A 22,251-nucleotide genomic window follows, 5' to 3' on the forward strand; every position below is an offset into this window, starting at 1 on the left:
ATGATCCAGAAACCAAAAAAGGTGACTTTATTGCAGTAAAGTTACAGAAATTAGATATGCATGCATATGTTTGGTATCAAGGTAATACAAAAGAAACAGAAAGGAATCAAGTTATCTTACTTTGATATTGTAATACTTGAATTGCGTTACTGACTACATTTTTAAAGGGTAATTAGTAACTGTATTGAAACACTCCCAATTCTGGTTATTACTGAATGCTGTGTGGTTGAATCTATAACAATGCCTGATAAACTCATCATTTGTTTTGTGTGTAAAATTCTAATCGGCAAATTGGCAAGTAAATTCAGTACTTTTCTATGAAATGTAATGCATTAGGCGTATAAAGAGCAAGCATAAAATAACAAAAAATGAGAATCCTCAGCTATACTACTGAATTTCATCAGTAAATGTAGTATGTTACATCAGAACCTTTGTATTTTGCTTTGTAAAACCTGACTAATAGTTCAATAGAAGGAACGTAAAATCAACATTTCATATTTCATATGGCAACAAAGAACCACACCAGTTTTTTTTCAAGGTTATCGGATAGGAGATTTATTTATTAGCTTTTGGATTTAAGTTGGTGAATCACATTAACATTTTTCAAATTTTAGTCCTGATGTATCAGGCAAAATACATAAATGAATGAACTTAGCATTACAAACAAAATGCCAATAAATCAGAACAATGAAGATCATGAGATGAGATCATATCAGTTATAATGTGAAGTTATCTAGATAACTGTTAATGTACTGTGTATGTCAGATGTTTAAATGAAAGATTAGATTTGGTACATTTAGCAATACATGTCTGTTTGTGTCTTCATATATGTGAATACTACATGTGTACAAATACCATGCTTCACCCTGGTTATCCCTTTTAATTATGGAGGTATTAGTGGAGAGCATGGTTATGCCCTTGCCCTCACAGCAACCCTGGGCGACCCTCTGCGAACAGCAGGTGGGGACTGCCTCATCACACCCCCACACTCTCTCTGGCATGCTTCCAGGGACCCAAAGTTATTGCCATTGCCTTGGCAGCTTCCATACCAGAACTCGGTACATTTTCCCATGGTTGAGTCATAGTAGAAGCGGACCTTCCACGTATCACAGGGGCCCTCATCACGAGGCAGGGAGCACACGGCTCCGGTGGATTGCTGGACAGGTGGTGGTGGTGGTGGTGTGCGCTGCTCAGGGAGAAGGGACAGAAAGAGAAAGACAGTAAATCTTTATGTCTTTAGCTAAAGAGGATTTACTGCTGAACTTCTTTAAAGTTGGGGGACATGAGTAAAACAAAAGTGATCAAAAGTTGTGTTATAAAATGTTTTTAGTAGCCAATATGGGTCACACTTATACTATTTACAATATTAATGAGGTAATAATAAAAACTCTGAAATATATATTTTTTTCAATAACTTAACAAACAAGTTGTTGTCAGAGGAAAGTCCCCGGAACACTGTTTGAAGCTAGAAAGGTGGCAGGGTCCGCCACATATAAACAAGTTAAAATAGTATGAAATTGATAATAATTCCCCGAAACTACGTAGCGGACTTTTAACAACTCTGTCGAGAAGGAAAAAAAATGTGATTCCTACCGCAGTTGACACACTTGTCCGGTACTCAGGACATCCAACCCTTCCGAATCCTTGAGCCGGAGTCACCCCATCCAAACAACAGCCGTATCTGAGAAGGAATATTTTTTGTATGTTAGAACCACTTTCTAATAGGCCAATATTTTGTTCATCAGTTTCAGCAGACTTGTGTCATATACTGGCCACAAGATTTGGATCCAGGAGGGGTTACCTCGTGCGAACACAGTCCTCTTGGGTGCAGCCCTCGTTTCTGGGCCCCGAGGCGGAGGTGTACCCGTCAGGACAGCAGCCATAGAATGACTGCGCACAGTGAGGACCAATCACAGAAGGGTACGGCTCATATGCAGTGTTTACTTGTGGCCTGGAAGCTAAAGCAAGTAAATACAGACACAGACATGGTCAGACTGCTTCTATACATGGCATAGACCTGTGGGAATATATGTTTATGCTTAGTTTTTGAAAGTTAAGGTTACATTTGGTTGCAGTTAAATTTGGCTTGTTTTATTTTTTTAGAATCTAAATGTGACTTTCTGTATGAAAAGAAACACTTTGTGCTTTGCAAGAACAAGAAAGCAGTGAGAAAGCAGTGCAATCACGGTCTAGACATCAGTAATTACAACACAAGGGCACGTTCTCTGTGCTGCCCTGAGGATGAATTCCCACAAAAAAAAAAAAAATCTGAATGATACCTGAGCTCAAATAACAGGCTGCACATTCATTCTCAAAATACTCTCTACATCATGTTTACGACTACTTTGGCAACACATACCCACGTACAAATTCAGTGCGATCAAGTACATAAAGTAAGCATGCTCGACATACCTGAAGGGTCTCCTGGAACATGGGGCACAAATCCTCTCATGGTGGTTTCATGTGCCCTCGGGTCCTGTACACTTGGGACCGCTAAAGAGAAAGCACATTGCTTAAAAACAAACAATAAAACCCATGAAAAAAGACTGTGGAAGCGGTTCAGGTTTGGCTCACTTTGTGCTCCGGGGCAGGCCTGTGAGTTGCATGTCTCCACAGAAACAGGTCTGCTTGCTGTTCCACAGCGGGCCTCTGGGTAGGGGTTCAAATCCGTATCATAGCAGCCCACTCTCCTCTCCCTCACACCACCACCGCAGCTTCTGGTGCACTGCAGACACAAGACGGGAGAGCGTAAAGGATGTGGATGTAGAGGAGGGATAATAAGTATCGTTGTTGCTCCAGTTCACCTACCAGTCCGTAGTCAGTCACGTGCCAGGTGATGTGTGTGTGACAGGCAGGTCTGCGGCAGGCCTGGACGGAAGATGGCCTTGCCAGCCCACTACAGGCGTGGTCAGGGAGACGTTCACCTCCTGAGCCCACGCAGGTCACCTCCCTCATCTGCTGGCCTTCCCCGCAAGTCACAGAGCACTGACCACCATATGCAACGAGACAATGTGACATGTATCATGACCAGATCAATTTCAATACCTGAGCATTATCATAGGTAAACATAGTCAAGTAGCCAGGGCTGTAAAGAGTAACCAAGAATCCCACTTGAGTAAAATATATTGGGTTAAAATATGACTTTGGTAAAGGTAAAAGTCATGTGCAAAATGTACTCAAGTGAATTACTTTTCTGCAAATTAAGTATAGAGAGTAAAACTAAAAGCATTTACATGTTCTTACTTGTACTTTACTGCTACAGTTATGTTGTATTCTCTTCTCCAAATCTGCATAGCGCTCCTTTAACTCTCTGCCACACACAGTAAGCCATCCCCTGCCTGTCTGATCTTCAAATTGCTAAAGTTAGGTTCTCTGCTGCACTGACCACACTGAAGCTGGACACGCTGTACTCTGCAGCACAGGAGTGCATGTTGCAGGCCTGCTGGCTCGCTGGCCTCTGCAGGCGCTGGGTGATGCAGTAAGTTTCCTCCACCACACGGGGGTTCACTGGGTCCTGAACCCAACACGCCACGCTGCGATACTGCATGCCTCCGTTGCAGGCGGCCGAGCACTCGCCATAGACACCAGCCTTGTACATGTATGTGAGCGTCTCCCTGGGGTGTGGAGCGACGGCGACAGGAGCAGAGGAGTGCACGGAATTGGTGTCTTCATCCAAGCCCATGAAGTCTCCGTGGATCAGGAGCTGGAGAGAGACACACGACTTTTAATTTGAAAGGTCGTGGTGTATTAAAGCCTTAAGGAGTGGAAGGTCTGATCCTTAGTGTGCAACACAAAAGACTTGATAGCTGTTTGAGAAAGAGCTGTGCTGAAAAATAGACAATGGCTTTCTGTATAAAACAGTACAACGTAGAGCTCTCGAAGTCGGTCATCTTAGTCTTAGTTTTGTTCCCACCCTGCAGATGCCGTCCACACAGATGTCACTGCGGCCCACGTAACATTTAGTCCCATCCACCACTGCAGGTCTGTGTCGGTAGAAGAAGTTCTCTCCTCTTGGGACACAGTTCAGCTCACATGGATTGGATCCTACAGAGCAGATACAGGCATTAAAAATAAACTCACGACATCTACATTTACAGTCCACAGTGAACACTAGACCTGTCTCAACTAAAATCAGCACTTGGGTTGACTGCTATGACGGACATAACCTAGAGTCACTCACATTTATGTCTTTTATGTGTACATGACCACACCCTATAGAAGAGGATTAGGGCCACTGTTTACATTAGATTTAGATTTCATTTAGAATTTCTCACTTTAAACTCAGAATTCTAACTTTTTTTTCTCAAATTTGGATTCTGAATTTAAAATCTGACAAAGTTGGAATTGTTAGAAAAAAGTTTGACAATGGACCTAATCCTCTTCTATACGCACCTCTGCCGATCTAACAGGATTGAATAAAACACCAAGAATAACTTTTAAAGCGCAGTTCCACCCACACGCAGATTATATGGATGTACAGTATATCAAAGCTCTTGTACCTCCATAATAAGGAACCCATGTGTGGTGTTTGTTCTGAAAGTCCATTCTGTCAAACTGGGAGCACTGCTCCTCCCTGAAGTCCTTGGATCCAACTGGACATGCCTGCAGTGATAAAAAATGCTGTGTTATTGGCATATTGTGAGGTACTTTCGTGCAGGTTGAGGGTGGATGTAATTTATAGAGAGGCAAAAGAAAATAATAATCAAGGGTGATTACTTGTGTATTACAGGTTCGATAGGATTTGGAAGATCCTAGGCAGTTATGTCCTCCGTCTGTCCTGCAGGAGAGAGCAGATAATGCTATTGAACACATCTTGGTTTATCAGTCATCTCAGAAAAAGAATCTTTGCTGCAGTTATTCCAAATCAAATCCCCTAACAGCAAAATGCAACACAGTTTCATGTGAATTTACTGTGTTTATATGCAGCGGACCCTGCCACCTTTCTAGCTTCAAACAGTGTTCTGGGGACCTTATTTTCTGCTGAGAACAGTGTGTTTGTTCAGTTATGAAAAAAATTACATTTGTGTTTGTACTATAGCCTCATTAATACTGTAAATAGAAAAATTGTGGGTTTGAATCAATCTCCTCCAAAACTACACAGTGCCCCTTTAATAGATGAGACTATCATCCCCGTCCTATCACCCTGCGTCTAAATGTCCTACCTTGACGTGATACACTTTCTGGTCCTCATGGCGACTCCTGTGCCACATGTGCGACTGCAGGGCCCATAGGCTCCAAACTCTCCCCAGTAGTCATCGGCTGGCCGTGTCAGCTGAAAAACAAAATACACAAAACTCCTACTCGGTCAGCTGCTGGAACACATAGTACTCTCACACATCATATCACAGCCCAACAACCACCGAACCACCGACACACACTAAGGGCATGCTAGAGACGCAGAAATAGGAGCTGGAACATTTAACCACTAACCGTCCCCTAAATGTTGCATAATGTAAACCAGCAGACAACATGTGTGAACGCTTGGCTTTTTTTTTTTTTTTATGTTGAGATTTTGGACATGCTGTACCTTACTGTACATGCAATTTTCACCCATAGTAAAGTATATTTTCTACACTGAAATGGCACGATATCATTGACATTGTTAAAAGTGAGACTCACAATAAAAGCCGGTCCAGATAGCACGAGGAGACCCAGGACTTGGAGGATGTTCATGTTTGCCAGAGGCTTCTGCAGACCTTCTGATGAGAATAGAAACTAAGTAACTAAACATCGAATCCAGGTATGTGCATTTAATAAATGTACACATCTGATTATACCAACATTTCTTGATATCCTTTGTGATTTCTTTTCCAATGATGAAAATCTGCATTAAATATGCAAAGTGTTTCAAAAGTTGTCACCAGGTCCTCTTTAATCTTACCTTCTTGAAGTGAATCGCCAGCTGTTCGGCCAGCAGTCCAGAGAGATGTGCGCCTCGGCAGTAAATGTAGGCACTGACACCCAGCTTTCTATCTCCTCACCCTCTCTGCTCACCAACACCACAACCCATAAAGTGTCAGGTTTCAACCACACAGAGAAACAGTTGTTTTTTTTTTCTCCCCCGAAAAAAGATTTTGGGACTTTTGGGATGTTGAATATAAGCTGTGATTTCTTCTATCTGGTGCAGGGTGTTTGCAGTTAACACCCTCAGACTATTTATGTCGTAGTTATTTCTCTCATCTGTTAAGCCAAATGATCAAAAACAACAATTATGAAGTTAGCAAAAGAAAAACTACAAAAAATGTGTAAAGTCACGATTTACGCCAGTACAGAAGAAGACAACATTGTATTTTGGTACACATCATTTAATGGTTGCCGTACATGAATTGCACATTTGAAAGCAATAATATCCATTCAGCCTTTCCATAAGAAACACACTAAAATGAGATTTGAGGGTTGACAGAAAATATGAAGTTTTTTTTAGGATGCTGGCCACTGAGTGTCCCTTTCACACATCCCATAACCACTAAACACAGACCAATAATTCACAGAAGAGGAGCTGGCGTGAGGTAAAGATCGCCTTGAGGATCTATTTTGGTTTATTTCAGGGAGAAACCACAGTGGAGCATGTGCCTGGAGGGGACGAGAATATGGAGGATGTACCAACAGTGATTAAAGCTGCAGGAGTCATCCGGGCTGATGAGAGAGACATATATACTTAACTGTCAACGTAGAATGCTTTGGTGACGGTAAATCGTGGCTGTGACATGTGTGTTTGTTAGCGGGTGGGCGCAAAAAAAAGAAAAGAAAAAATACAATGACAGCAGAAGTGATAGTAAATCATCCGTCGACACGCAGCGTAGGCCCGCGCAGTCTTGTCATCGCCTGTGTTAAAAACAGCAGCACACGGCAATCTAGTGTGAAAGTACAACAAATTGTACCCTAGGAGAGCTCGTAATGTGTGTGTGTTTCATTAACTTTATGGTTATTTTTGAGGTTGCAATTTGTGATGCTTTAATGCATATTGTTACATTTACTAGACTAAGAGCAGTAACACAGAATCATGCATGTTTCATGGCGCTTTTCAGTCGCCAGGGCAAAATGTTGGTGCCGCAAACTACGGATGTTCGGATTTGCGCGTGAGATTTCTCCGGTACAATACGTTCACGCTACACGGCGAGCTGACTTACATGTTGGGACGTGGAAGGGGTGGTGCGGAAGCCAATTTCAGCCAGTTAAAGGTGCACTGCGGAGTTTTTCGGGATGACATTTTAATCAAAATAGAAAAAAACCCTCTAGGCTGTTGTTTTAAGCTTACATAAACAAACTGTCTTCGTTTTCATTACTGAATGATGCCTTAACATGAGGTAACGCATTTCCTGGTCCTCACTGCCACTCTTGTGCCACACATGCAACTACATAGTGCACCTTTAAAGAAATAATGTACTGAAAACTAAGCGTCTTTTCACAAAATTATGACTATTTGTCCCAAAATTTTGACTTCTTGTGTAATAATTTGGAATTCTGATCTCATCATTTTGACCTTCTATCCTATAATCATAAAGGTTAATGGCTGAATGTTCACTTAATTGTCATTTTACATCACGAGGGTTGAGTCTGCTGTGCTCCATAAAGGGCCTTAAACTCAGGTGAATTGAGGACTCTTGCTTTTGTCAGATGGGCAGCGCGCTGAGCAGGATGTGGGCTGGTTGTTGTCTCTTAGCGTCCTTTCAGCACTGATAACTTACTTTTCATTCATTTTTTCCATTTTTTCCCTTTAACTTGCTGAAATGGGCTTCCACAGGATGGGTACAGTGGTGGGGTGACAGCTGTGCGAGACTGCCAAGCCAGAGTTTACTGCTCAACACATAAAAGCCTGAAACCACTGGATATTTTTGATGAGACGAAGCGTGAGCCGTTCCTGATCCTGACTTTTTGTGCCAAAACCTAATCCGATCAGAAACACAGCGATTTCACAACGTAGAAAATTTAACTTAAAGATCACAAAGTCGTGACATGAAAAAATGGTAAGTTGTGGCGATTGGGTTGTGAGAGTGTTTGACTGATACCGACCTTACAAGTTGCACAACAAGAAGTTTATATAATGCCATTAAAGAATCTAATTAAAGCCATGGAGACCTCAGCATCTCACCACACATCCAAACCAGAATTTAAATCAGAACTCACACATCCAAATTCAAAACCACACCCCCCACACACACACACAGTTTCTCTTTTGTTTTTCTCCTCATTGAGAAACAGTCCGTCAGACGCTTTCCGTTCCTCAGAGCTGCCGGTTCAGTTTCTGTGCCTGCTTCTCTTTGGCTTCAAAGGCACTCTTGGTGCTGAACAGCTCATCCACTGAATCCATGATCTCCTGCATTTCCCTGGACAGATCCGCGTAGCTCTCCTTCAGCTCGTCCTGCTGCTTCCTCAGGTCCACGGCCGCACGCATCAGCTCGGTGGTCTGGTGGCTGCAGTGGCTCCGCAGCTGCTCCACGTCCGTCAGCAGCACCTCCATGCTCTTCATCAGCTGCTCCAGCCGGTCGGCGGTTACCTCAAAGCCGGACGCGTCCAGGGTCCCGGCCTCGGCGTTGTCTGGGGCCTGGGCCTGGGCCTCAGACTCTGGCTCTGGCTCTGGCTCTGGCTCTGGCTTCGACTCCATTCTCCTGCTGTAGCAGCTCTCAAGGCGCTCGATACTCAAGTCAGGCTTCAGTGAAACAAATATCTGGAAGAAAAGGGAATCATTTAGCCAGCAGCCGACGAGTGTGAAGTTCAAAAGGGGTGGAAAGAATTCAAATGTTGGGAGGTAAAGGCTGAGAAATGTGACAAAAACCCGCAGAGCAGCACCGAGACCTTTCCCTCTCTCAGCTGGTAAGGAGTCTAAGCTCCTTGCAGGGGGTGAAACTTGCAGTAATCTCCTCCGCTTGTGCACCTGTGTGTACAGTGTGTGTGTGTGTAGGTTTAAGTGTTTATGTGCCCAGGTGTCCTCTCACTGACATGCGCTATCCTGTAATCCATTTAGGGCAGCTATCCTGAGCGACAGCCTCCCCTGTCCAGACCATTGCTGGCTCGTGTGAGCGGCAGGCGGGACATCAGATTACGTGGTTCCAGCCCTCCGCCCGGCCTATTCACTGCCAGACAGATTAACCTCATCCTCGTGTGTGTGTTTGTGTGTGTGTGTGGCTTTGACACTCGCATGCACACACAGGTACACACTATATAATCTCTTATCCATTCTCTCTGATCCGTCTATCTGTCTCCCTTTCACTCAAGGCAGAGTCAAACACAAGCAGTTTGAAGGTCAATAAAATGGTCCGACAACGCTCCCACACAGACACTTACTCTGGCGTCTCAAAGCAGAAAGAGTTTTAGAAAAGAAGACAGTGAGATGGCACCCTCTGATGGCTCATTTGGTAAAGGATGCTCCACTAGGAAACAAATCATCAGCTGATATATGGGACCATGTTAAAAGCACACTGTAGAAAAGGTGACTTTACATAACGTAAGTAAAGTAGACCATTACCTTTAAGTTGTACGAGCAGAAAAAGTTTTGTTCTAACTTCTAAAAGTTCTAACTTTTAACAATTAAGATAAATATAGAAATTATTTTATTTTTTAAGTTTTATCGGGCAGAAAACTATAACCTATAAAATTAGTTTGTATGTTCTGAGTGTTGTGGAAATTATATGCTTTACATTTTCATACCTTAATAAATGTAGAGTATACACTGCTCAGTTTGAGAAAGCTGTACAGATGTTCCTTAAGCATTAACGAACTCTTCTTAAATACATTTAACAGCAGAATTTCCAGTGTTTTTCCTTCGGCCACCTCACGGAATGAAACAGTAAGAAAATCCACATGTTTTAACAACGTGTTGAAGAGACGACACAGAGAATCTTCCCTTTAAATGGCTGTAAAGATAAGGAGTGGCAATGGTGACCTCACCACCTTCAGTCTCTTATCATGGCAAACCAACTTGTTGCAGGGGGGCCGGTGTGAGGGGGAAGACTACACTCCTTCTGACAGTGGGTGGTAATATTAGAAGTATTAGAGGAACAGTAAAGAATTATTCATTTGTGATTAAGTTTTGGATCATTTACTGTAAAACCTCCCAGAAGAGCAGATCAGTTAGTTAGCTGCAACAACATCTTATTGTAAAAGTGACTATATGGTCATCAGATGAGCTTATGTTTTCTTTTTATGCACAACAACAACAACAACAACAACAACATAAACAAATAGACTCATAAAGTCTTATGGCAAACAATCTGAGATCTCTTGGATATCATTGAAAAATGATTCTAATTTCAACTGAATTACATTTCAAATGTCTATGTAATTCAATAGCATGCATTCCACACAAAGTATGAAATTTAATGCAAAGTACTGATGACATGTTGAGTTGATGTAAATAGATGAAATATTTTTTTTTCTACTTATATGAAGTTGATGCAATATTTTAAGCATTACATATAAAGGTAATGCATTACATTATGGATTACTTGTATCTGTAGTGCTTAAAAAATTGCATTGCACAACATGTTACAAAAATATTTATTTAATAGCTTATTCAATTGAATAAGCTATGAAAAGAGAATTTTTGGAGGTAAAAGTGCAACAAAATTCTTTACTGAGGCATACAGAGGCATCAGGTATTAGCAGCAACAGACACAAGCAACACAACAGAGCAAGTCAAAGGAAAAACTAGAAACATCTGGATTTACTACTGCAGAAGTAGACCTACTTTTGATATATTTACATTTAAGCGTGAAGTGAGAAGATGAGCTCTTACTTGTTTCTGTGGTTATTCACAGAGCATCCAGGATGTTTTCAACATGCAGGCTGAAGATAAGTTAGATTGTGTGTGAAGCGTGGATCCTGTTCCAGGCGCGGCCCACGTCACAGAAGCTACAAACTATATTCACTCTAGGTGAGGGCGGTGGTCGCGCTGCTGCTATTTAAGACCGAACTCCGAATGCTGCTTATCAGCAATTCACACAGCAGCACTAGTTGTGTGAGCAGTGTGTCTGTGTGTTTCAATGGGAATTTGCCCTCACACAGAGACATGCAGATTCACAATATGTTCAACGCATTAGTGTTCACAACTAAATGTCCAGAGTTGAGGGTCAGTAAATCAGTGAGCACAATCTGTACCCTTTGATCATTCAGTGACAAATAGCTAAAATACACTGTTTTTGAGAAGCACACAGGAATAGAGGTTCAGTAGGAGTCCAATTATGTCCCCCATTGTACAATCCACACTAACACAACCCCCTGTGGCTGGATATCGGACCTCAAGGTAACAACATGCACCTTTTGGGTTGCCAAAAAGTTACACATATATTCTTGAGCAGAGGCACCAAACTGGGCTTTTTAAGGTACAAACCACAAGGGTATAAATAACAACCTAATGTCAGAGGTACAACAGCTGTACCACAGAGGTTTCTGCCACAGTGCTGATGTACACCTACTTGTAAAGTACAGAAATAAACCTACTTTTCTGTTCTATATAAGTTAGAATTGGTGCATTTTTTAAATGTCTAACAACACAGATCTGCTCATATTTTCCCTACATTGTCGTGTTTTAGATTTCATTCAGTGCCAGTTTATTTCGCTTTGTAACATTTCTCAATTTTGTCCCCATTTGCAGCTTTAATATTTTGCATGTGCATGTTCGCCATGTGCAGCCAAAACAGCTCTAAGCTGTCAAGGTAAGGCCATAAGAAGGTGTCCCGTTGGTGCCTGGCACCAGGCTGTAGTGGATCCTTTGGGTTCTGTAATTTTCTGGATGTGGGGCCTCCATGGATCGGACTCGTCCTAGCACGTCCCACAGCTGCTCCACTGGGTTGGGATCCGGGGGAATTTGGCACCCTGGTCAACACCTTTGGCTCTTCGCTGCGTTCCTCAAGCCGTTCCTGAGCAGTTTCTGTGGTGTGTCAGGGCGTGTTGTCCTGCTGGTGGGGTCACTGCCACCGAGGAGGTGTAGTTTCTGTTCTTATGCGTTACCACCACTGCTTTTTGGGTGTTTTTCCCCAATTAATTTCCTGTTTGTTCTGATATAGTTCTAAACAATTTTTCAGAATCAATGAAGCAAAGTTTTTTTTGCATTTTGCCAATATTTCCACAAGAGGGCAGTGTTGCATAGCTGAATTTTGGTGGAAGCTATTTGGGCCTTATAGTTCTCACTCGCATTATATTGTCTCTTGCAACCGTGTGTTTTACTTGCTCCTCCATGTGAATGAGTATATCATTTTTAGGCGTTTCCTTCAGCTAAAGGTTTCAGGTGTGTGCCTATAAATTCTGCGAGAAGATAGACTTACATTTCCATGAGTCCCAACACGTGTGACCATTTAAGTGCCAACATGTGTATTCATGTGTGTGTTTCTATGTATGCGAGTGCTGTGTGGGGGTTCAGGGGTATGGATTATTTCGCCCCGGGTCTTATTCAGAGAAGCCAGTCGAGCGTGAGGTGGCGAGGAGAAAGGGGACATTGTTGTGGTCCAGATGAATGTCATAGGTGCCTCAGAAAATAGATTCACACATGGGGGGTTCAGCAGAAACAAACTTGCAACAAGTGCCTGACCCCTCAGACTGTGACCGTGCTTGAACCCCTTTTATGCAGGGATTAAATGTATCAGTTGTCATGGTCTGGCTCCTGTATGTTGGCTGTTACTGATTGGTGTTAGATCACTGAGGGAAAAAAAAGACAATGTATTAAAAGTGTATTTAGTCTGGTCTGAAATGAAACTTTATGACTAACGGGGAAATTCCTTTCTTTGGTCGTTTTTGTTTTAATTTTCTGCCGCTTTCTCCTCAACCCAGGCGTCTGGCACGGGTAGAAACATTCCTCGGAATCACTTGGAGATAACTTTTGTTATTGATAACTTTCCTTATCTCTTTTTTCTCTCTTTGTCTCACGCACAATATCTCCACGCCAACATCTGGTTTGTCTCTGCAGAACGCTTTCAGACAGCCCACCATCATCACTGGCCGGAGCTGAAGAAATAGTGCGCGGCAGTGTTTCCCCTCTATGATTTACTCAAGTAAGCGAGAGCATAAAAAGGCTCCGTGTCACCGAGAGAATGGGAGAGTTATGGGCCAGTGGCTCACTCGCTGCCTCGGCCCTCGGGACCCTTGGGGGAACCAGGGGCTTGCCATGATGTCTTTACCCTCAGAGCCTTTACACTATTTATGGACTCTCCGGGGTGTGCATGGGCCTGTGATTTATGGCTCTCCATCTGGTTCTGTGGGGATATTGTTGTTGATACTGAGAACACAGACTCCTAAGGAGATGGAGTCTCTGCGTGGGGACTGTCATGGTTGGAATCATGGGGATTGGCGTGTGGTTATAGGGGGCAAGCCATACGTGGGTGGTTTGACTTGAGTTTGGGGATTGGGTCACACAAGTGGGCAATTATAGATGTGCGGTGGGTGAAGCAGTGAAAGAGAAAAAGCCTGAAATATATTACATAGATAGACACTACCAGTGGTCATTCCACCTGGTGCCCCCATGTTGAGAGTGCTCTCTCAGATGCCCCTATAGTAGATAAAACATGAATGAGGGCACTCTAGTGGACATACTGTGTTGAAGTGCCCTTTTTTCTTCTCTGTAACAATATAACAAATATATATATATATATATATATATATATATATATATATATATATATATATATATATTTATTTATTTTTTTTTTTTTTTTTTTTTTTTTTTTTAAGAAATCATGACTTTCTACATGATGGTACAGCCCTCATACATGTGGTGCCCCTTTTTAATTTTTTTGGCCCCTGCCCCTTAAACACTCAGACTCTGCCACTGGACAGCACAGTACAAGAAAGAGTTCAGAACAAAATGTCAAACGCAAGTACTAACATAAAAGCAAAAAACCCTGACCTTTGGAGCATGTGTTGAAAGTGTTGAAATTGCAGCAAAGTATGTAAGATGGATATTCTTTTGACGGCACTGAAATTTGCCAGAAACAGAAAATGGACCTCTACATCCGGCTGGTGAATCTTGGGAGACCTCAGAATCATCTGAGTCCGCTAAAATCCAGACCCCTGAAGATATAAATAAACTTACCTTAAAGGACAACGCATTTTCACACTGTTTCACTTTGTTTGGCGGACCCTGCCAACTTTCTAGCTCCAAACGGTGTTCAGGGGACCTTATTTTCCTCTACATCCACATCGGTGAAGTGATGTGAGAGGGGGCAGCAGTGATGAGTCCGGATGTGATTATCACTCAGCTCTGCATCTCCCCTCAGTTCATTAGTCTGGTTTTATGTCTCACCTCTTTCATCAGTGTCAGTTTCTGGCTGCATCTAGCTCTCATAAACCCAATGCAGGCGATCTGCCCAGCACCAAACAGCACAGAGACTCAGTTACCGACAGCTGGTGAACATATTTCTAGCTTCTAGCTAGTCCAAATGAAATGCGTCTGCTGGATGTGTAAACATCTAACACTAACTTTATAATCTCGTATTTTTTTTAATGATATGGTCTGATGTTAGCATTCAGCAACTTCCTAGCTATGGTTACTGTTTGATTACATCCGGTGTGTTTCACTTCCAGGTTTAGACAGATGTCTCCAAAACAGTGTGTTGATACATCTGAACGAATGTACACTTTTCTGAAACATATTGTCTCTCATATTGAGCTTCCCACCCTGAGTGTGATGTCAGAGGGAAATGGCCGCCTTGTGAATATGGTCTATTGAGTAAAGTGAAAACAGCTTTAATTTTACATCCCCAGAGCAGAGTCAGGTCAAAGCTCAAGAACAAAGTTTGGTTGATCAAACTTTTGGCCCTCGCCATATCAACTGCCAACTGCACCACACTAAGTAAAACATTATGGGATGAAAAACCCAAGTCAGCAAAGTACAAGTTACTGATGAGGAACATGTGACAAGCTGTGTGTCTGTGTAGGCCTTTACAGAACGTCTAATGTGTCAAGGACCAAGTGCTGCTGTTATTCTCTGTCTGTCAATAGAATGATGAATGTGCATTATGAAGCAATTTGAGGAATGTGTTGTGGATTAAAACCCGAAACAAAAGCAAGTTGCCCTTCAGACGGTGCAAAATTTTTACCTTGGAGATTTGAAAAGCGTTTCTATTTAAAGTGTTGTTTAGAGTTTCATTCAAATGTCAGTCTCTCTGGGCTGGAGTGACAGTTAAATCCCCCAAAAAGAAAAGATGAATGCCTTTTGAAAAAATGTTTGTTTTGTTAAAAAAAAGGCATTGTAGTTTAAAAAAAAGAAAAAGGTGAACAAAAAGAAAAAACAGCTAAGCTGCGCTCCACCCCGAGCTCTCAGATCTGGATCAGTTTCCTCAAGACGTTGCCTCTTTCTGGTAAATGGGTGGGATTCCTGATCTCGTCCCTCCAGGGGAGTACAAGTGCATGAATAGCTAATGTTCCAAACGAGACCTCCCCCGCTTTTATTTGATGCCAGAGAATTTCCTCTCCCCTGTCAGTAAAACAACAATCTGAAGTCGGCGCTGCTCAGAAGCCCAGCTCTTACGAAACTTCGCTTGTCAGAGTCGGATGGAAAGCTTAACTATTTCCCCCAAGATTCATCTCAGAAGAACAAACCCAGATTGTTGAAAATGTGTGATTTATGTTCCCACTGGCACCTGCTGGGAGAAACTAAAAATGACTCATCTGACTGGTATGATATCGGTCGTATTGGTTAGGCCTATAAAAATATCTTGGCGGACAAGGCCAGAAAAATCAGAGCGAACACTGGTGATCCTGATCGAAGACCTCGGGAAGATAAACTGGGGTATTTCTTTTCAAATCACGGGGATGTAATTTAAGGTGGAGCGCATCGAGCTGACCTCCTCGTGACTCGTGTCCATTATGAATGCCTAATGTGTTCAGAGTGTCAGTCAAGTGAAGCATTTGGCCCCCCCCCGTTCATGATAAGGGATACATATGACATCGATGCGCTCGCCGGCCCACAGCAGTCCATTGTCGGGGGGTCTCTGTTGCACCTGATGTGAGACGACTGCCAGCGCTACACTCCCTTAACAGAGCTTTAATTGTTTTATATCCTCCCCACATTCTTGGGCTTCAGTTTTCCCCTCAGCACACACTCACACACACACGTGCTCATACGTACATAAACAGACTGAGGCAACACTCGTCGGACTTTATTTTTTCTTTTCCAATGAAGTGCTACGCTTGGCTCGCAGCACCAACAAATACAAGCATGTGGGAATGTGGCTTTCGCAGGAATGACTGGCTCTGGAAATGAAACCACATTGTACTGAGCAAAGACAGCAGCATGAGAGACGCTTACTGTAAGTGAAAATAAAACGCCAGCTCACCTGAATCATACTTCTACAGTGCCATATGGATGTGCTTTGTGGTGACGTTGTAACTTGAGAAACTTTATTACATACAATTTCTTAAAAGTGGAGCTTGTGACCTTTTAAAGCAGGGTTCTTAAATGGAAGAACAAAATAAATATATATATATTTTTTTATCAATGCCAGATCTTTAACATCTTAAAGAATTAATAATAATAACTTCTGAAAAATGCTGAAGTAAAACAACTTGAAAATTATAAGCTACTAAAAACAATATGGGATATGATCATGATTTTATGATCTAATCATTCAAAGTACTGTAGTGAAAGAACAAGATGGTTGTAACAGATGTAAGTCCCTCTGAGTGTGTCAAACAAACAAACACATTGTTTTCGGCCTTCCTATCCCACTGATTGCTCTTTATATTCATCTCTTGACCTGTTGGTTGGGAACCACAGATTACGCAATGTCAAAATACCCTTGTCCTACAACCTCGAAGACATTTCCATTCTCATTTCCCACAGCTGAACCACACTTGCCTCAACTATTTGACAAACCTGTCTTGTATCACAGGCGCTGCCATGTTTTTCTTTTTGGATATTTCCTGCTGCCGCTGCCAGGACCTCATTTACTCTTATTCAGGGCTGGGAAACGGGTTTTGGACACTGGGGAAATCTGGTGTGCCTCTGCTCCTCTCACAGCTAATTAGTGTGTGAACTAATTGCATAGCTAACTTTAGCAAAGCGACAGCCTAGTTCCATCTGTCCGCTATCTATATAGAAGGGAGGGAGATGGAGAAGAGCCTTCTGGTGACATCTTAGCTCCTTTTAGAACATTCTAGCGAGAGCCGTTACCTCAGAAGCCTGTCGGCTGGTCCAGCCTGGTTCTAATGACCTTTTCTCATATTGACAACATGCTTAAGGAAATTGAGACCTTTTTGCAAATGACCACAAACAACTTTGTTGAAGTTTCCAAACATGGTGTTGTGTCAGTCCATTTGCTCTGAGTATCCATCGGACTGTTTTTTTTAAAAATACACTTATTACCTTTCTCATCTCACGTCTGTGTACTAAATATGAAGCTGGCCACCAGCCTACTAGCTTAGCTTATCATGCCGACTGGAAGTGGGATGAAAAGACTTGCTCCCTGCCAGTGGCGGATTCAAGATATTTGAGGGTGAGGGGCAGATATAAAAAAAAAAGGCACCAACAATAAGCGGTGGGGCCCCAGCATGCAGAAAAGGGCACCGGAAGGGCAATTTATTATGTTTTATCTGCCAAGGGAGCACTTTCACTACGGTTTTTTTTTTTAATATGGGGACACCATGGGGGGCAATTGATTGATACAGCCAAGCTAGCTGATTTCCCTCAACTCATCTTTTCTATTATGCTAAGCTTAGCTAATTTCCTGCTGGTTGTAGCTTCAAGCTAGTATCAATTTTCTAATCTCTCAGCAAGAAAGTAAACAATTATTTCCCAAAATGTTGAGCTTTGGCTGACTACTGCTCTCTGACATCTCTGATATAGATATCTCAAACTCTGAGCTAATCAAGCAACAATATTAAACTAATTATATTATATTTTAGATATTTAACAACTACTTGACCACCCAAAGAGCATTTTTGGTTGCCATTAATTTTTACTTTTTTTATTTTATTTTATTTTTTAGCCACTAGTACGTATGATGGGAGCAAGTGTCAAGTGACACAGTATAAAGAGCAACCAAATTTGCATATCAAGGAGGCTGGCGTGCCCTCATTATTTTTTTTGTCCCAGCCCCAAAACATCTTGAGTCTGCCACTGGCTGTGAGAGTCCTGTGTGAAACCAAAAGTCAACGATGACTAAGTTTAACCATGATCTTTTACGAACCTTTCCAAGCACTAAACCTGACCTAAGTAGCTTTCGAACCCAAACTTAACCTAACTGCAACCATTCCGGTCTGGTGCATCGTTCCTGTCACAGCTTGCCGTCACCGGTCATTTATGTCATCTTGGGAATAACTGGCAACTCATAAACTCGGTCAGTCACACTTACGTATGAGAGCGTGTTGTATGTATGTAAGGAAACATATTTTTGTGTTCTTGTAAACTGTTTAAGCTGTACTCCAAAATCATTATTGAATTTTCTCCTAACTGAGGAGAAGTGCCACTTACAGGATTACACTCAGGCACAGACAAATATTCAGACTTAAAGATTTCACACACATTCTCACTTTCACAGCTTGATAATGATGGCTCTTGTTTAAAGCTTTAAACACTGCTCCCTTTGTGGCAGGTGAAACCAAAGTTTGTCTGAGGTGAGCCGGAGGCTCTCAGGGTTTGATGACCTAGACTTCCCCTGATCGCACTCTCAAAGTTGCGGCTGATGAGGAGAACAGACACCCGTTTCAAACGGAGCCCCCCACCTGCCGCTCACCTTCCTGAGGCCGAGGCTGAGTGGGTGGTTTGATGGACTCCAGTCAGACTCAAACATGATATGCAAACGTGACTAACAGATGATGGGAAAAGGAAAGATGAAGCTTGATTATGAGGGATGGATTTGAAGTCAAGGAAGTGGATCAGGTTTCTGGGAAGCTGAGATGTGGGCTGAACGGAGGGTGGCTGCAGGACTCGACATTTCCCATTTCCACTTGTTAAAGTGAACATGTAAAGGTGTCAGTCACAAGAGATGGTGTCAAAGCGGCCCCTGGTTTAGAAACCACAATACCAATTTCAAAGTAAAACACAGCTGAAAAGTTGACATCAGAGGTTGTGGTGTGGTTTGGTAGTTAATCCTCTGTGGACTCATTCAGCAAGAATTATCATTATGTTTATCCAGCTTATTGTACACATATATGGCAGTGGTAATAATGATCCAAAATCATTAAAAATCGCAAAACTGCAACAACAAAAAAAGTGGCCTCTTGGTGGTAGACACCAGAATCCCTCATCAAATATAAGCACCCAAGTCTCACACCTAGAAAAAACACCGCCCTCATGTTCATACATATTTGGCCACCTTTGTCAACTGTTACCGCTTGAATACTTTCCTAATAGACTACACAACAGATTATAGACTCCACTTACAACACAATGAGCACTTGTGTGAGGGAGTTCCTGGGATCAGTCGGTTACCTCACCCAATGACATCATCATCAGAGGACAACTTGACACCAGGTACTGATGTAACGATGACATGTTAAAAATAGAGGAAAAGGACCGGGAACAGCAGACAAGATGCACTGAAATGCTCTCTATTGAAGGTCGAACACTAATGGGCTGCGCGGCTCCAGGTGTGTCTGTGCTCCTCTTACACTCATGTCCTTTACGTAACACCACAAGTCACACTCCTTCTTCTGGGCTTCTGAAATGCATCACCCAGTCTCATGCTATGGTTGGCCACACAGGACAAAACATGCACGCTGTTTCCGATTTCTGTCCCATAAACTTTTGAGTTAGAATTATAATCTTGTAAGATTAAGTGAGCGAGAAAGAGGGAGAGAAATTTTCACATCGTGGCAGCTCCTGCCATAAACTATGTAAGCCCATTTCCAGATAGAAAGTCAAAATAATGAGATAGAAAGTCATAAATGTGCGGTGTTCTGGTTTGGCAGCAAAAAGCAGCTCTTTAGTTTCTTTCAGTCTATTTAAATCATCAACCTAAATAATGCTTATTACATAAAAATCCATCATCTTTTATTACAGTAATGGTTGGTAATGTATCAATGACCCAAAGGATGTTGTATTGTACTGTTTTCATGGGAGCAGCTCCCTCTGGCTCCCACATTACTTGAGCTGGGTCGATAAATAAGGATAAACTGCTCATGATGAATTTTAAAAAAAACACGTTCTAAATGTTATCTGATCACCGTCCCGATACGATAACACTCATTCTGTTCTGAAATACAGCTCATGCTGGCACCTGCAAGCCACCTGCTTTGTATGTCCTGCTTCATTATTTTAATCCTTGCACAACGGCTGAGTCAAAAGCAAAGAGTTTCATTGTTAATCAGTGAACTGAGTGCAATAACAAAGTGTACACTTGTATCCCCTGATTTTGTATGAGCTCAATGACGTGAATGACAGACACACAGGCGTTTCTTCCTGTGCCCGTTGGACAAGTCGCTCGCTGCTGTCTTTCTGTTTCACTGAGTGTGAAATATACACAGGAGGGGCAAGACCGTTCAGGCAGGAGATCTTATCAAACCTTCTATTAGCTGGATTTCATACGTAGGCTAAGTAGGTAAATCGTAAGAACCGGACAACTGTTGAATTCATGCCCTCAACAAATAGGGCCAGCACATCACCAGAGTAACTCCTGACCAATGCTAACTGTGTTTTCTTTATATGTCCATGAATGTTAGCTCATTAGCTCAGTTAGCAAACAAGCTTGTTAAAATATATTAGAAACATTAGTTATTGACATTTTGCACACAATTCTAAAAATGATTTATATTCTTGAAATCTTTCAGAAGATATAAAAACTAAATCACCTCAAAAATGTTTTGTGTTTGATCAAGACAAACAGAATAGTGCCCGAGCTCCCAGTCCGGACTGCTAGCTGCAGAGCTAACTGTGCTTTCTAGCTACAACAGCTAGCAGCAGTTAGCAGTTACGAAAGGTGGCCCACTCTGACATTTAATTTCTATAACTTTGGACTGAAATGTAAACAGTTACATACTCTTACATAATAATATTTTGATCAAATGCCTCTTATTAAAACATTGTGTAGAATATAGTGGTATCTGGTGGTCGGGGTTGCAGATTACATGAAGCTAAAACCCAGCTCATCTCACCCTCCTTCACGGCTAAAAACACAGAAAAAGGCCATCATGGCGGTGCAGTGCTAATACATAAATCAACAGAATATAGACTCTAAGAATGTCATTGATTGGTAAAACTGTAATAGTTTATCTAACAAGTCCCACCAGAATATCTGATGTCCTACAACAGCAACGATACAATCCCGCTTTCTAAAGTACGCTGCAGATTTCGGAGTATATTTAGCATCTCACTTGTGTGCCGAGCGTACAAAAGCCCCCAGTATTTTCCCACCACGTCTGCATACATAATGTGGGTGCCACTTGGGCAGTGATCAGAGATAGCATTACACACCCTCTGAGGCATTTCCTGTGGTGTTTCCTGCTTTCTTCACGACTTCATGTGCTAATGTCCATTAATCCTGTCAAGCTTTCGGCAGCTCTCCCTGTCTCAGGCTCTGATATCACAAAGCCTCTCTCTCTCTCTCTCTCTCTCTCTCTCTCTCTCTCTCTCTAACACTTGTCGCTCTGGACTGAAAGCAGCAGACTGGGGCTCCCAGTATTTCACAGCCGATGGTGGAGATAAACTTTCTGATGTGTGTAGGTGTACACATGCTTGTGTGTGCATGTACAAGAGGGAAGAGAGATCTGCAGTGTGTACAGCTCAGGCCGGGGGGGAAGAACTGTCTGGGAAATTGTGAAACTAATGCCGAGCTGTACAAAATCTGTCAAAAAGGTCTGTAAGCGATTGCTAATCCAAGTGGATGAGCTGTCGTTAAAGGCATGGGGTCATGAGCAGTTGTGGACTCGGGATGTTTGAGGGGCAGGGGTGGGTAAAAAAAAAAGGCACTAGCTGTATTTGGTAGAGCACCAGTGAACAGCAAGTCACGATACATTTATAGTGAACTGGAAGACCACACTTGAGGACATTTCATAACGTTCTCTCCACTAGAAGGACACCCTAGAGGGCTCTTTATTACTGTGGTCCCGGCCTATTTGAACCTGTAGTGCATCATCTGTATTGTTGTGTCTGCATGGCTTAATAAAGCAATTTTCAAAAACCAACATCATGCGCATGTGTCATCTGATATCGCAGACAGTCGCACGCGAGTCTATAATGATTTTTATTATGACTGCCCTCATCTTTCCCTCAGTCACAGCCTTTGTTTGTGAGCCTATTTTTGGCTTCTCCTCTGTCATATTGCCCTTTGACACCATAGAACTAGACATGGATTATATCTGGCATGACACAGTTCGGTCCCC

At 42.3% G+C, this 22,251-nt stretch overlaps 1 protein-coding gene across 2 annotated transcripts; it reads right to left on the bottom strand.

Annotated features, from left to right (window-relative positions):
- Positions 1-26: 26 nt before the first annotated feature.
- On the bottom strand, positions 27-10,902 carry paplnb (papilin b, proteoglycan-like sulfated glycoprotein). Of its 2 annotated transcripts, XM_037087431.1 has the most exons (14): positions 10,736-10,901; positions 5,882-8,668; positions 5,620-5,699; positions 5,163-5,272; positions 4,717-4,777; positions 4,500-4,602; positions 3,914-4,044; positions 3,386-3,703; positions 2,809-2,985; positions 2,575-2,725; positions 2,413-2,493; positions 1,802-1,958; positions 1,594-1,681; positions 27-1,186 (listed from the first exon to the last, which is right to left on the bottom strand). In XM_037087431.1, exons 3-14 carry the CDS (start codon positions 5,671-5,673, stop codon positions 911-913), a joined length of 1,707 nt encoding a protein of 568 aa, XP_036943326.1. In that variant the 5' UTR covers positions 5,674-5,699; positions 5,882-8,668; positions 10,736-10,901; the 3' UTR covers positions 27-910. The 2 variants fall into 2 exon arrangements, with proteins under 2 accessions (XP_036943326.1, XP_036943327.1); XM_037087432.1 differs by having other exon boundaries at positions 5,620-8,668; positions 10,736-10,902.
- Between the last annotated feature and the right edge of the window lie 11,349 nt (positions 10,903-22,251).

This window comes from Acanthopagrus latus, chromosome 22 (assembly GCF_904848185.1).
Source record: "Acanthopagrus latus isolate v.2019 chromosome 22, fAcaLat1.1, whole genome shotgun sequence".
Lineage (NCBI taxonomy): Eukaryota > Metazoa > Chordata > Actinopteri > Spariformes > Sparidae > Acanthopagrus > Acanthopagrus latus.